This window comes from Jaculus jaculus, chromosome 14 (genome assembly GCF_020740685.1).
Source record: "Jaculus jaculus isolate mJacJac1 chromosome 14, mJacJac1.mat.Y.cur, whole genome shotgun sequence".
Taxonomy (NCBI): domain Eukaryota; kingdom Metazoa; phylum Chordata; class Mammalia; order Rodentia; family Dipodidae; genus Jaculus; species Jaculus jaculus.
The window spans coordinates 42,260,582-42,277,508 of record NC_059115.1 but is presented as its reverse complement, the minus strand read 5'-3'; the positions used below and the strand labels follow the sequence as shown (position 1 = coordinate 42,277,508).

General features: G+C 37.7%; 1 protein-coding gene across 1 annotated transcript in view; it reads left to right on the top strand.

Moving 5' to 3' along the window:
* The window catches only part of LOC101610386 (contactin-6), a 366,424-nt gene that overhangs the window by 326,692 nt on the left and 22,805 nt on the right, over positions 1–16,927 (top strand). Inside the window, 3 exon segments of the mRNA XM_045134210.1 lie at positions 13,465–13,699; positions 13,813–13,928; positions 16,046–16,232. Of these exon segments, the coding sequence (XP_044990145.1) occupies positions 13,465–13,699; positions 13,813–13,928; positions 16,046–16,232 (538 nt within the window).

The following is a 16,927-nucleotide window of genomic DNA, read 5'->3' as shown; positions in this document are numbered from 1 at the left end:
TTTGGGGGGGGCAGAGTTCCTTTAAAGGCTATTTGTAAATGATCACCCTTTGAAAGTTTCATGGTTGCACTCATAGAGCAAGCCCCCATTGGTCCACATTTAGTAGAATGACAGTATATGTCTAATTAGCTTCTCTCTTTACCAGCAAAGTCTAGGTAGATTTCTCTTCAATTTAGAAGTTCCAAGACATTATTTTATTGAAAATCCTGTACCTGATAAATTCCAGAAAATATAGATACATAGCTACACAGGAGAAAGTGGCCCCTTTGGATTTGAATACAGTTACTTTCTTCTACAGTTCAATACGATTTAACTGGGTGACTTGGTTAAATATTGACAGGACATGTAGAAGCATGGTATTCCATGGGAACTAAAGATTGATTTACCATCGGGGAATATTTTGCAGTGAATGGTAGATACATTACAAAGGATATACAGGGTTTCATAAATAAGGTATGGGGTAAAAGAATTTACATAAAGATCAGATTGCTGCTAAACATCCTATAATATACAGGATACCCTCGCACATCTAATAACTATGAGAGAGAAGAAGGGGAGATTGATTCTGATTATATGACAGGAAACTGGAGAACATTGACTGTCAATGACAGTCAGATGCTCTAAGAGTGATCTTAGCTTCTGTACCTCTTATTTCATGTATTATTATTAGCCCAGCCTAGATCTGAGCATGTAATCTGCCTTCCTTAGATACTCTTTGGCTGGGAGCTATAAACTGAGAGAACTGGAATTCCCAAAATCCAGAGAGAGAGAGAGAGAAGAAGAAGAAGGATAGACAGAGAGAGTGAGAGAGAAGAAAGAGGAAACTCATTTGTGGAGCATGTCCAGGGTTTTCTGGGCCACAATGAGCATCTCAGACATCTGAGTTCTCTAAGTAACACTAAGAGGTGGTGAAGATCATTGCAATTGAGGAAACTTAGACGAACCAATGTAGTTTCAGTGCACAGAGAAGCATTGGAGCATGAGACTCTATTGTGTTGTTCAGTTTTGCCCTGAACTGGGGTAAGTAATAGTCTTGAACATATACTTAAGTAGTAGGTTATTCATGTTATCTCTGCTCCTTTAAATGAATCCCCACAAATCATTAACATTCAAGTAAGTTTTCCTAGATAAGTGCTGTTATATGGAGGGTGAGTACATTATTATTTAAGTTTCCATGTTTAGCAAAGCCATATATTTAAAGCATTGTCATTCAGTATATAGAGAACTTTGCTCTTTTTCTCCCCTATGGTCATGAACTCCTTGTTTGGTAGATAATTGGTTTTATGTACTCCAGGAGGGACAGTCTTTGTCAATTATTACTTCTAGCAATTTGGCGATTGCTGCTTTGAAATATTTTATTCCTGGGCTGGAGAAATGGCCTAACAGTTAAGCCTGTGAAGCCTAAGGACACCAGTAAGAGGCTCGATTTCCCAGGACACACATTAGCCAGATACACAAGGGGGCGCATGCATCTGGAGTTCATTCTCAGTGGCTGGAGGCCATGGCACACCCATTCTCTCTCTCTCTCTCTCTCTCTCTCTCTCTCTCTCTCTCTCTCTCTCTCTCTCTCTCTTTCTCTCTCTGTCACTCTCAAATAAATAAATACAAATAAACAAAATATTTTATTCCTTGGTGTGTGTGTGTGTGTGTGTGTGTGTGTGTGTATGAATGTATGTATATATGCATGTGTGGTATGTGTGAGTGTGTGCTCTGTACACACATGCAGAGGCCAAAGGAAAATGTTCAATGATCTTATTTCCTGAGTCAAAGTCACTTGAACCTGGAGCTCTCCATTTTTTGGTTAGACTGTCAAACCAGGAAGCTCCAGAGATGTTCTTGTATCCATTCTCCTCAGCACTGGCATTATAGGCATGGGCAAGGATGCTAAGCTTTTTACAAGGCTGTAAAAGTAATCTGTCCTGCTGAGCCCTCTCCCTAGCTCTTGCATTCCAAAATTTGACTTCATAAATGCATTATGCCTGCATTATTGGAAACAAACAAAAAAGTATATAAAAAACACATGAGCATATGTTCATATATTATGTTCCTAAATACTTCCAAGTTTGAAGTGTTATGAGAAATTTCTAATATAAAATTTAGCTACAAAATAGATACATAGGCAGAATTAACATTGTGAAGATGGCAATCCTACCAAAGGCAATATACAGATTTAATGCAATTCCAATTAAAATCCCTACAGTGTTCTTCACAGAGATAGAAAAAAATGATCTCAAATTTCATATGGAAAGGTACATAGAAGAAAATGCTATGAAGATTATCTATCTTTGAAGTTGGCATCTTCTTTTACAAGGTGAAGATATTCAACTTTTTCTGTCATTTGACCTCTTATACAAATTTTTACTCTTTTATCAATGTTAAAAAATATATGTATATATCAAGTATGCATCACATAAATGAAAAAATGTACCTATGCTGTTCAAATAGCTATTTTCAAAATTAGGCTGCTTGCCAGAGTTGTCTAGAAAGCTTTAATTTGCTGAGCCCTCTATTATAATAAAGTTTCTTTGACTGGTTCTTACAGACACTGTGGTTCAGTACTTTATTAATCCTTTCCTATTGTAATGCATTTCTCTCTCAGTTTTCTTTTTGTTCATTTTTTTTTCTGTATGTCATTTGTTTTCATTTACATTTTAACTTTTAAGTTGTATTTAATAAATTTTTTATTAGTTTTGTACTCAGTGAATACAGTCAAGTTGGTACCATTTTAGCCTCCTCCCTGTACGCCCCCTTCACCTGGACTCTCCTTGTTGGGGTATATGGGTCACGCATTATGGGGTTAGCCATCAATTATGGGTGGGAAAAAAATGTCTCTGTGTGTCATGACCCAATGAGTGGCTCTGACATTCTTTCTACCCCTCTTCAGCAAATTTCCCTGAGCCATGTTGTGTTCATTTTAGGTCTGCTTTAGTGATGAGGTCTTGGGAGCCTAGGCATCTCTGGATATTTGACTTGGTAGGAGTTGATTATTCTCTGTGTTGATCTCCTTCACCTTTGTGTTGGTACCAAGTTCACCAAGAAAACAGCACACTTGCTTGTTTCGCCAAATTCTTAGGTTCAGTTGGGGCCTTTTTGAGGTATGATGGCGTGTTTTTTCCTTAGGATCTGCATCTACCTGAAAAAGAAATAACTCTCAATTTTCTGAATTTCTTTACCCTACTGAAAACCTTTTCTGCTGAAAGGAGAAAACTTTTACCTTCCCTCTCAAACAGCATTGTGGATTTCTTCATTTAGTTTATATCCTGAGAATATAAAAGAGAGCTCCTACACAATGTTCTTTTCTTTCATTCTAAATGGACTCTCTTGGGTTCAGATCTTTTCTTGTAGGAACACCATGAAAAATAATAATTGTGGTTCAGAAAACAAGAGTAAAAGTCTTATGCTTAATGAAATGAACTGTGTGATCTGAGATTAAAGAAGCAACAAAAACAAATCAGACACAAGTTTCTTAAGTTCTCATAAAACTCTTCCAAAACAGCCAACATTGACTGTTTTAAACATGACTTCCCTTTACAAATAAAGAAATGCCTTGCCACAGGGAAGCACTCTCTTTCACACTCTTAGAATCTGGGTTTTTCTTCACCTTTGCACTATTGGTATTTTTTTTCTTTTTGGCATTTGGATACAATTTGTTACACTTTATAAAACAGGAATGTTTGAAAGCCATTTTTGTGAGAATTTGTAATAACAAAACAATATTTAAGAAAGTATTGTAAACAGAATTTGGTATTATAGAAAACAGATGAGGGCTTTATAGTATTGAAATTTGGACCTTAGAAATTCAATAATCTTTAGTAACATAACCATGTTACATTATTAAATTTAACTCTCAAATATTTGATTCATAAATTTAATAAATTTTAATGTAATTTATTACTTAACCTTTTAGGTAAGAAATACATATTATATGCTTTAAATCACTTTTTAGATAAAAACAGAAAGCTATAATTAGAAAAGCTTTTTAAATGAATACTTGGGAAAGACAGTTTGGAACAATTATTAGGGTCATCCGTGGCCTACCGCCTCCCCATTGGCCCCTACTTGTTGAGGTATATGGCTCATGCATTCTGGGGTTAGCCCACAGTTCTTGGTTCAATAAATGTCTCTGCATATCATGACCCAGCATGTGGCTCTGAAATTCTTTCCTCCCCCTGTTCCACAAAATTTCCCTGAGCCATGTAGGGTTCATTTTTGGTCTGCTTCAGTGATGAGATGTTGGAGAGTATCTGAGGATCTTGCTCTCTGATTTGGTAGGAGTTGATTTTTCTCTGTGTTTGTCTCCTTCCCCCTTGTGCTGGTATCCGGTTCATCAAGCAAACAGCACCCTTGCTTTTTTCACCAGTTTTCCTTAGTTTCAGCCAGGGCCTTTTTGAGGTATGATGGGATGGCTCTCTCCTAAGGATCTGCATCTATCTGAAAAAGAGAATCAGATTCTCCAACGGAGAGTAAGTTAACACCAGGACAAGTGAGATAACTTTTACTTTTTTTTCTAGAGAGTTTAATAGATGTAGGCCCTCTTGTAGCCCATGATCGATGGTAGCTTGATAACGGAGAGTGGGCTTATGTTTGGATATGGTTCTGACTTGTTTCCTAGCTCCAGCTATGGGTCCCACACCACTGAGGGGATCAGTTAGCCAAATCAAGAGCAGTTGGTTCCCCATCATGGCTGTGTGCCACTATTGCACTTGTGTGGGCATTACAACAGGTTATTTGTTGCTAAGTAGGTTTGACCATGAGTTGCTTGGTCAGATATTGGTCATTTCCTCCAGTCGCCCATGTAGCACCTTCTGGCACTAGACATGCTGACTGGGAACTGACTCTCCTGGCTTCCAGCCATGCCCTACCATTTTACGTATCAGCTGCATATGGTGTCTTCAGCAATAGAGTCTTACCACTAACCTTTGGTGTGTCATCAAGTACTCTGACAGAAATCTGTCATTCTTTGAGGAAACCTTGTAGGTTTCTCTGATCAAAAGCTCATTGTGGATGATAGCCCCATGCTGGTACTGGAAGTTACAGGTAAGTGCCCACTAAGAAAATGAGGAAAAAGATAACCAATATACAAGAGTTAGAGGGATGAGAGAGAGAGGGAGAGGGAGAGAGGGAAGAGGTCGAAGATTTATGTTAGACTGGATCCTACCCTCTCCAGTGTCTTGTGGTTTAGGTGTTTCCTTTAAGGGCCGGGTGAAGGTTCAGCCATTTGGTCTGCCTTTTAGGAAGTAGAATTTTATGGTACCATTGCCATTTGGGTCTAGATTAGTGTTTCCCACCCCTTTCATGCCTTCCCCTCCCTTCCCCTCCATCCCAGTGTCTAGTCCATGAGATGCTTGCTGGATATGTAAAGTATCTTGGGTAGATTAAGTTTAGGTGCTGGAGATGAGTGAGACTATGTGGTGATTTTTTTTTTTTTTTTTTTTATGATTGTGTAAGTTCACTGAGAATGATGTGTTCCAGGATCAACCATTTTTCCTCAGATTTCTTTGTGTCATTTTTTCTTACTGCTGTATAGAATTCCCTTGTGTATATATACCACATCTTAGTTATCCATTCTTCTAGTGATGGACAACTGGATTGATTCCAGCTCTTAGCTATTAAGAATTGAGTCACTACAAACATGGTTGAGCAAATCTTTCTGGCCTCTGTCCTGTGGTTTGAAGGTTTTAGGATAGATGTCCAGTAAGAGAATAACTGTGTTTGTTGGTGTCTCTATAGTCAGGCTTTTCAGGAGTCTCCATATTGCTTTCCAAAGTGGTTGTACCATCCTACATTCCCACCAACAGTGGATGAGTGTTCCTACTTCTCCACAGCCTTGCCAGCATTTATTTTGGTTTGATTTTTTTGATATTTGCTATCCTTATTGGGGTAAGGTGGAATCTCATAGTTGTTTTAATTTGCATTTCTCTAATGATTAGGGATGATGAACATTATCTTAAGTGTTTGTTTTCCATTTGAATTTCTTCCTCTGTGAACTGCCTGTTCAGCTCTTTGCCCAATTTTGCGAATGGGCTGTTTGACTAGTTACTGTTTAGATTTTTGAGTTCTTTGTAGATTCTAGAGAATGGGTCTCTATCAGTTGGATATTCCACAAATATTGTCTCCCATTCTGTGGATAGTCTGTTGGGTTTGCTTATTGCATGCTTGTCTGTATGAAACTCTGCAGCTTCATGTAATCCCATTGGTTTAGTGACTGTTTAAGATTGTGAGCTACTGGGGTTTTGTTCAGGAAGCATTTTTCCATTCCTATATCATGGAAAGTACTTCCAAAATTTTCTTCCAATAGTATTAGAGTTTCTGGTCTTATGTTGAGGTCTTTGATCCATTTGAATTTGAGTGTAGTGCATGGTGAAATTTGTGGATCAAGTTTCAGTTTTCTGCATGTGGTTATCCAGTTTGTCCAGCACCATTTGTTGAAGATGCTATCTTTTTTTCCAGCCTGTATTGTTAGAGCCTTTGTCGAATATCAAGTAGCTATAGTTGCTTGACCCAAAGTATGGGTCCTCAAGTCTATACCATTGGTCTATACTCCTGTTTTTATGCCAGTACCATGCTGTTTTTAGTACTATGCCTTTGTAATATAGCTTTAGATCAGGTATGGTGATGCCACCAGAGGTATTTCTTTTGCTGAGGATATGTTTGGATATGCGAGGCATTCTGCCTTTCCATATGAAGTTTGAGATCATTTTTTCTATCTCTGTGCAGAACACTGTAGGGATTTTAATTGGAATTGCATTAAATCTGTATATTGCCTGTGGTAGGATTGTCATCTTCACAATGTTAATTCTGCCTATCCAGGAGCATGGGAGGTCTTTCCATTTTCTCAAGTCCTCCTCAATTTCTTTTTTGAGTGTTTTTGTTTTCATTGTGTAGGTTTTACCCTTCTTGGTTAACATTATTCCATGGTATTTTATTTATTTTTTTTGTATTGAAAATGGGACTATGTCCCTTATTTCTTTCTCTGTATCTTTGTCATTTGCATATAGTAATGCTACTGATTTTTGTGCATTGATTTTGTATCCTGCTACTTTGCTGTAGGAGTTAATCAACTTCAGGAGTTTTGGGATGGAGTCTCTTGGGTCTCTTACATATACAATCATGTCATCAGCAAATAGAGCTAACTTAACTTCTTCCTTTCCAAATTGTATCCCTTTTATTTCCTTCTCCTGTCTTATTGCTAGAGCTAGGACTTCCAGTACTATATTGAAAAGCAGAGGTGAGAGAGGACAACCCAGTCTTGTTCCATATCTTAATGGGAATTCCTCCAGTCTCTCTCCATTATTACTTGGGCTTTTGTAGCTTTGTATATTACCTTTATTATGTTAAGATGTGAACCAACCATGCCAATTCTCTCAAATGTTTTGTTCATGAAGTGATGCTGTATCATGTCAAAGGCCTTTTCTGTATCTATTGAAATGATCATGTGGTTTTTATGTTTAACCTTGTTTATGTGGTGTATTACATTGACAGATTTCCTTATGTTGAACCACCCCTGTGTTCCTGGGATGAATCCTGCTTGGTCAAGGTGGATAATGCTTTTCACGTGTTGCTGGATTGGTTTACAAGGATTTTGTTCATGATTTTTGCATCTAAGTTCATTAGGGAAATAGGCCAGTAGTTTTCTTTTCTTGTGGCATCTCTGCCTGATTTTGGGATTACGGTGATTCTAGCTCCATAAAAGGAGTTGGGAAGCTTTTCCTGTTCTTCAATTGTGTGGCACAGTTTGAGGGAGATTGGTTTGAGTTCTTCCATGAAGGTTTGATAGAATTTGGCTGAGAAGCCATCTGGTCCTGGACTCTTCTTTTTAGGGAGCATTTTTATCAGTTTTTCAATATCCATGAGTGTGATGGGTTCTTTGATGAGATTAATCTACTCTGCATTAAGCTTTGATAGATGATATGCATCTAGGAATTTATCCATCTCCTCTACATATCCAGTTTTGTGGAGCACAGGTTTTTGAAATAAGTCCTGATGATTCTCCCAATTTCACTTATGTCTATTGTGATCTCTCCTTTTTTTATTTTGAATTTTGTTAATTTGTAGCTTCTCCTTTTTGGGTTTCATCACATTGACCAGGGGTTTGTCAATCTTGTTATTCTTTCAAAGAACCAGCTCTTTGTTTTGTCAATTGTCTTAATTGTTTCCTTGGTTTCCAATTCATTAATTTCTGCTCTGATTTTATTTATTTATTTCCTTCTGGAGCTCTTTGGGTTGGATTTTTCTTGAGTGTTCCAGTGCCTTTAGGTTGGTAGTTAGGTTTTTGATTTGGGATCTTTCTGTCTTTTTTATGAAGGCATTGAGTCCTATGAATTTTCCCCTGAGTACTGCCTTCATTGTGTCCCATAAGTTTTGGTATGACGTGTTCTCATTGTCATTTAATTCCAGGAATTTTGCAATTTCATTTTTTTATTTCTTCCACTATCCACTTATTGTTTAAAAGTGTGCTGCACAGTTCCAGGTGCCATTGGGATTCTTGGTGGGTCTTTTGTTGTTGATTTCTAGCATTATAGCATTGTTATCTGATATCATGCAGGGAATTATGTCAATTTTCCTAAATATGTGAAAGCAGTCTTTGTGGCCCAGTATATGGTCTATTTTAGGGAATGTTCCATGGGCTGCTGAGAAGAATATGTAGTTGTGGATTTGGGATGGAAAGTTCTGTAGATGTCCATTAGGTCTACGCAATCTATGATTTTGTATAGCTCTCTTACTCGCCTGTTGAGTTTCTGTTTGGATGGTCTGTCTATTACTGATTTTGGTGAATTAAAGTCCCCAGCTATGATGTTGTTGGTGGTTATTTCTGTTTTATTGTCAAGTAGGTTTTGTTTTATGAACTGTGGTGCCCCTGTGTTTGGTGCATACAGATTTATGATTGTAATATCCTCTTGATGGATCGTTCCCTTGATAAGTAGGAAGTGTCCTCCTTTGTCATTTTTGATTATTTTTTGTTTGAAGTCTATTTTATCCAATATTAATATAATTATACCTGCTTGTTTCTTATTCCCATTTGCTTGAAATATTGTTTTCCACCCTTTCACCCTGAGTAGGTGTCTGTCCTTAGTGGTGAGGTGCATTTCTTGAAGGCATCGGATTGAGGGGTCTAATTTTTTGATCCGTCCTGTTAGCTTGTGTCTCTTGATGGGTGAATTAAGGCCATTAATATTGAAGGTAATGACTGTGAGATTACATTTGATCCCTGCCATATTGTGATGGTAGATGTGGGTTGGTGTTTTCTTGGGCTTTGAAGTTTTTTTGTTCCTACTCTGAGTTTGGTTATTGTGATCTGCTTCTTGTAGGCATTTGAGTTTGATTATTTGTTTCTTCTCTGTGGAGAATTTCCTGAAGTACTCTCTGTAGGTTTGGTTTTGTGTTCATATAATTGTCAAGCTGAGTTTTGTCATGGAACGTTTTTCTTTCACCCTCTATTATAAGGGATACTTTTGCCAGGTAGAGTAGTTTGGGTTGGAAGCCATAGGTTCTTAGACTTTGGAGTGTTTATTTCCATGCCCTTCTGCTTTCAGGGTTTCCAATGAGAAGTCTGAAGTAATTCGGATGGGGTTACCATTGAAAGTGTTGTGCTGTTTTTCCCTAGCTGCTTTTAAGATTTTCTCTTTGGTGTCAATGTTTAGAGTGTTAATGATAATATGTCTTGGAGAGTTTCTCCTTTGGTCAAGTCTGTTTGGAGTTTTGTTGGCTTCTTTATCTTGATGGGCATTTCTTTTAAGAGACTGGGGAAGTTTTCTTCAATTATTTTGTTAAATAAGTTCTCCATGCCTTTGGTCTGGTTTTTCAGACTTTGAAGTGTTCCATTCCAAACCTGTTGGCTTTCAGGGTTTTCATTCAGATATATGATGTTATTCTAATGCGATTGTCTTTATATGTTGTGAATTGCTTCTTTCTTGCTGCTTTTGACAATCTCTGTTTGTTTTTGTTGTTAAGAGTTTTAACTATGATGTGTCTTGGAGAGTTTTTCTTTGTTCCTGCCTGTTTGGTGTTATGTGGGATTCTTGTATCTGGATGGGCCTCTCTTGCAAGATTCAGAAAATTTTCTTCAATAATGTTGTTGAGTATGTTCTCTAGGCCTCTGGTCTGGATTTCCTCTCTGGTATACCCATAATCCAGATGTTTGGTAATTTCAGGGTGTCCCAAAGTTCTCTCATATTCTGTTCACTTTATTTTTTTTTAACTTAACAATGTTTTTGACCTCTGATCAATTTCCTCTCTCTTATCTTCCAGGTCAGAGGTTCTGTCTTCCACATGAGTAACTATTGGTGAGTGGTTCTAGAGATGTTACATAAATTCTATTTGATTTTTGTGTGATGTTTTATATAGTGTTCACCTCTTTTTTGAGGTATGATTTCAATTCGAATTCTGATTTTCTTGATGATTCTTGTAGTTCATTCTTGCATTTGATCAAGACTTCATTATGCTTAAACAACCAGTTGTTGAGGTCATCCATTTCTTGACTTATCTTCAAATTATTCACATCTCTTTGGAGGTTTCTAACATTTTATTCAGTCATATTAAGCCTACTGTCAATGGCTGAAGTCTCTAGGAGATAGTTCTGTTCAATTTCATTGATATGATTGTTGGTTCTTTGAGAGTTTGCTTCAAGTTCAGTGATTTTTTTTTTTTTTTTTTAATCAGGGTCTCATTGGTTGTTGTGTCTTCATTGGGGGAAGGATTTTTTGTTGATTTCTCTATGATTTCTTTGGACACTTCCATAGTAGGAGTAGACGTCTTTGGTGGAGATTTATCAGTTTCTGACTTTTGTTGGCTTTTTTGCATTGTGGTCTACCCATTTTAGGAAGACTCTTTATTTTATTGAGGAGGAAGCAAAATTTTGCCATTTACCCCATTCACCCACTTACTCAGTTCAACAGGAATATTGGTACCTATTGGCCAGTCAAGATACCAGAGGAAAAGTCTTATTTCCATAGCTCACAGACCTCCTCAGTCAAGGCACAATGGGATCTACCAGGACCAGGGGACTAGGAGAACAAGGGAACTTGGGTCTGGCCTACTTCATGTCATGTTCTCCAGGACACAGACCAGTGCAGGCAAAAAGATGGGGAGTTGGGAGGAGCCCAGATACAGGGATCTGCCCTACATACTCCAGACCACCATACCTGTACACACCTTAAACTTGTAAGGAACTCAAACCCTGGAGGTGGGAGGAGCCCAGATGTGGGTCTGGCCTTCTCACTCCAGACCTCCATGCCCACCCACACATTGTCTGTGCAAGGAACTCTGAACAGGGAGGTGGAATGTTCCCAGAAATTGGTCCAGCCTACTCACTCCAGACCTCAGAACCCACACACACACTGACAATGCCAGGAACTCAAAGCTGGGGAAGTGGAAGGAGTCCAGAAATGTGTCAGGCCTTCGCACTCCAGACCACTACACCTGCCCACACACTGACCATGCCCACTATCAGTATTTTATATTGTTCCACATGGTAGTTCAAGTTCAGGTCATCTTCATTCATGGGGATTTATTTTAAAGCTATATGGAAAGTAACAAGGACATTAATATGTATCTGACAGCAAGCAAGCAGGTCAAGTGAGGAAGCAAAACACTGTCTGCCATTGTTCTGAGCAGAGTTGTATCCCACTGTCACGTGTCCTTGCAAACCGACCTGGCTTTGTCAACCCCTTGACCATGTACCTTAGTTCTTTCCATTTCCTTCACTCTAGTTTTGTATCTGACTTCTACTACATTATTTCTCATTTTCTCCTCAGAGCTTACTTTTGCCATGTAGTATCTACTTCCACAGTGTTGTCAGTATTGCATATTCCTGCTGACAATCTACTCTGGATTTCTTGTATTATTCTCCCCTAGACCTCAGTTTTACATGAAAACTCAGAGAAAGGAACTTACTACTTTGGTGAGTTCCTATAGATTATGAAGATTTTGTGCGCAAACTCCTATAGATCCTGACCCATATGGTGACTTTGGTTCTGACATGTTTAACTTGGTAATCACTCATGGTGCACTAGAGAAGTGGATGTGTGTTACAGGACATGTGACTTAAGGATTCAGGGAATTATGCTGAGTTATAACTTTTTTGTCTATCAAAATATTTAGAAAACATAGCAATATATTTTCCTTTGAAAAATCAAATTAAATGCCAGTGATTTATCAAAACATTTCCCATAATTAGAGGGCTTGTTTGCCCACATTAGGGCACAAGTTCATTTCATTTGCTTAGCATATCTGCAAAGTCTAGAGGAACATATATCTCAGTTTATCTTTCATGTAATAACCTGTGGTATAAAATGTTCTTTATTATAATTTGACATCTGTATAAATTAACAGTATCTTAACTTATTGTGCATTTATATAAGAAAGAGAGAGAGAATGCTTATGGGTTTACAAGGGTCTCCTGTCACTGCAAAGACATCCAGATGCATGTATTACGTAATGCACATATATTTTTTGGGAACTGGGAAATGAAAACTGGAAAATGGTGATCTGCAAGCCAGCACCTTTAACTGCTAAATATCTCTCCAGCCCAACAATGTACTTTTTTTGGTTGTTGTTGTTGTTTTTGTTTTTTTTGAGGCAGGGTTTCACTTTAGCCCAGGGTGACCTAGGATTCACTATGTAGTCTCAGGGTGGCTTCAAACTCAATGCAATCCTCCTACCTTTGCCTTCCAAGTGCTGGGATTAAAGGTGTGCTCCACCATTCCCAGCTCCAACAATGCACTTTTATGTTACACTGATGTTACTACTAATGAAGATGCAGGCTTTAAAAACAGTGAGAGATACTTTAAACTTTGATAATGAGAATTATTCCATGCTCCAGAATTTATGTTATTGAGAAATGATTACATTGCCCACAACCTAAAAGAATTTCTTGAAAATATTTAAACTAAAACATATCTAACCTTAAAACAGTAAGTTAACCTGGTGCTAATTTTAAAATTTAATATAATAATGGTTTAATTAGAATCATTAAATCGATACCATATATATATATATATATATATGTACATATATATATATATATGTATATGTACATATGTGTGGATATGCATTAATTCTATCTTAAGTTTCTCTTTATTTATTTATTTTATTTTTATTTTTATTTTTTGTTTTTTCAAGGTAGAGTCTCACTCTAGTACAGGCTGACCTGTAATTCACTATGTAGTCTCAGGGTGGCCTGAAACTCATGGCAAACCTCCTACCTCTGCCTTTCAAGTGCTGGGATTAAATGTGTGAGCCACCATGCCTGGCTCCTAAAATTTCTTTTAGAAAGTTTGAACTACCGAGTACTTTCATTGGGATTGGTTTCCATATTGGAATTCCAAAGAAAAGCATCATTTCAGTTCTTCGTGTGTCATAGTTATGTATAAATGACGTTTTTAAAGAAGTTTCAAATATTCAATAAATATACTGTCTCAAATGTATCTTTGCTAATGCTCAGTGATTGATTGCATTCTGCCCAAGTCCATTCCAGAAGAACTACAGAATGGAGAGGGATTTGGATATATCATCATGTTCCGACCCGTTGGCTCAACAACATGGAAAAAAGAAAGAGTAGCACTTGTGGAATCCTCAAGGTTTGTGTATAGAAATGAAAGCATCATGCCCCTGTCTCCTTTTGAAGTCAAAGTGGGTGTGTACAACAATGAAGGTGAAGGATCCTTGAGTACTGTGTCCATTATCTACTCTGGGGAAGATGGTAAGCCCTCTTCAGTTCTGAAATGCTTTTCCTTGAGAATTTATGCACAATTCACATTTAATTTTCTGTGAGTCATTCTGCTAAAGATAGTTTTATCTTTCCATGGATGGTAGAACCTCAGCTGGCTCCACGAGGAACTTCTGTCCAGAGTTTTTCTGCTTCTGAAATGGAGGTTTCCTGGAATGCCATTGCTTGGAATAGAAACACGGGAAGAGTACTGGGCTATGAGGTAAAGCACCCTGACTACACTCTCCTTATAGTTAAGTCAGCTCACAACACAGTAGCTCCTCCATGGTAGTAAGATACCACTGGTCTAGTTCTTAGCATGCAATAGAGTGTACATATGTTAGTCAAATTTTCATTGTCTTACCAAAATATCTGAGATAATCAATTTAATAGGAAGCAGAGTTTATTTGGGCTCAAAACTTTGACAGATTCAGTTTATGGTTAACTGGCTTCTTGTAGCAGTTCATGCATTCTTAAACACAGGGCAAAAGAAGCTGCTTACCTCATGGTAACCAAAAGATGGAGACATACAGAAAGGGTGTGGCCCAGGGTCATATTAGCTCTTTTAAGGGTGTGCCATCAGTAGTCTAACTGCTATGCACTTGACCCCACATCTTAAAGGTTCCAGAACATCCCAATAATGCCCTGGACCTATGTCCATTCCTTCAATATATGGAATGCTGGAGAAGCAGCCCAGGTCAAAACTATAGCCAAGTTTAATGCTTAAGACAGTACTATGGTAAAGGGATTCCTTCAAGGTGAAATTAAAAAAAATAAACTTAGGGCTGGAGAGATGGCTTAGCGGTTAAGCGCTTGCCTGTGAAGCCTAAGGACCCCGGTTCGAGGCTCGGTTCCCCAGCTCCCACGTTAGCCAGATGCACAAGGGGGCGCATGCATCTGGAGCTCGTTTGCAGAGGCTGGAAGCCCTGGCGCGCCCATTCTCTCTCTCTCCCTCTATCTGTCTTTCTCTCTGTGTCTGTCACTCTCAAATAAATAAATAAAATTTAAAAAAAAATAAAAAAAAATAAATAAATAAACTTATCAAATGATAACCATTGTAGAAGGTGTCCAGTTCCAGTTAAGCAAGATGAATGCCATACAATAAGGATGTTATAGCCATCAATAATGCAATAAAATGTGTTAAAAGGTTAGCTCTCAGGTTGAGTTCCTAGCACATTAATACTTATTAAAGGTGATCAGGAAAATGTTTTATTTAATTATTCAAATAGCAGTTGTTTTGTTTCTTCAGGAGCGATAAAATCCAATCCTCAATGATCTTAGTTCATGGACAATGACCAAATGAAATTAAATATGCCTTAGAAAGATGCAATCATTCTGTGAGAGGTAGATAAGTGATGGAAAAAGTAGTTTCTCCTAAATCTGTTCTCTTTAGACTGCATAGAATCACATTCATAAGCCTATGTTCTTGCCAAGGGATGAGGCTGTGGAAATGTAAAGTCATTAATCCCTCACTGTTCTTCAGCTTGCAGTGACGCACACAATGTATAGCATGGCTTATTGTTTTGGGTGGCAGGAGTAATGTATAATTCTAAATGCCTTTAACTGTCTGTTCTACTTTTATTTTTCCATAAACCTTGTTAACTAGACAAACAAACAAATAAAAAGTCTACTCATATGGTGGATGTCTTTGCCATGTCATGTCTGGAATGCCACACCATGCCTCTTACCTGAATCCTGAATTTCTGTAGTCTCTGAATGATTTGCTCATCAATATTGCCTCTCTTCAAATTCTCAGAGCATTTTTCCTGTTTTCATTCCTTTTTAAGGCATCCCTGACTTTCTGAACAGCTTCATTACTAGATTTTTTTGGGGAGTGAAATCAAGAACTGAACTTTATATTCTAATGTCTTGTTTTAATATAACTGACACAATGCAATTGCCTACCAAGATATTATTGTGAGGACAGCTATCAATTAGCCTGTGGCCAAAAGAATTATGGAGAAAATAGTAATAGCAAAGCTTCAGAACCTAACTCTTTGATTGATGTCATGGAATTTCTTTCCTTATGACTTGTTATATGCCCTTTGTTAAACCTTTAGATAGACCATTAATTTCTTTGTTAATCCAAAGAAAGCCAAGGTTCTGTATTTGTACTATAAATGTGTATTTACATATAGTATTTCTGATTTACATCTTATAAATATTAGGTGCTGATTATTTTATTGTGGTGGGATTTTTGAATTTCCATTTTAATTCAAAAAAGATGTTTTAAAATCATTTTTATTCCTGTCTTCTTATTGCTATATTAGTTTTGATTGATAGAAAATAATGAGTTAATGGAACATAATGAACTGTTTATTCTTTTGTTTTGGTAATTAGGTCTTGTACTGGACAGACAATTCCAAAGAATCCATGATTGGTAAAATTAGAGTCAGTGGAAATGTCACAACAAAAAACATCACGGGGCTAAAAGCTAACACAGTCTACTTTGCTGCTGTAAGAGCATACAACACTGCAGGGACAGGCCCCGCCAGCCCTCCAGTCAACGTCACAACCAAAAAGTCTCGTGAGTACACGTTACGCTCTAGGGCAGGAATTCATCTGAGTGGAAACAAACTCCTTTGTGCAGTGTCCAATTCCTTCATCACACCTCTTCATTTTACTGATTAGAAGTTTGGTTTGTACCTTAAATATGGATACTTGCTTAAATTGTCTGGTTATAACCACAAATGAAAGCTTTCTAAAAATCTTTTTGGATGGATAAACATAGAAGAATTTTGACACACAGGAGAGAAACATTTTTTTTAATTTTTTTTATTAGTTTTCTATTCAGCAAATACAGGCAGTTTGGTGCTATTATTAGGCTCATCCATGACCTACCCCTCCCCAATGGCCCCACCTTCTTGATGTATATGGATCCTGCATTGTGGAGTTATTGGTACAATAAATGTATCTGCATATCATGACCTCACATGTGGCTCTGACATACTTTGTGCCCCCTCTTCTGCAAAATTTCCCTGAGCTATGTTGGGTTCATTTTTGGTCTGCTTCAGTGATGAGGTGTTGGGGGTCTCTGAGGCTCTGGCTCTCTGATTTGGTAGGAGTTGATTTTTCTCTGTGTTGGTCTCCTTGCCCCTTGTGCTAGTATCTGGTTCATCAGAAAAACAGTACCTTTGCTAGTTTTGCCAATTTTCCTTAGTTTCAGTCGGGGCCATTTTGAGGTATGATGGGGTGGCTCTCTTTTTAGGATCTGCATCTATC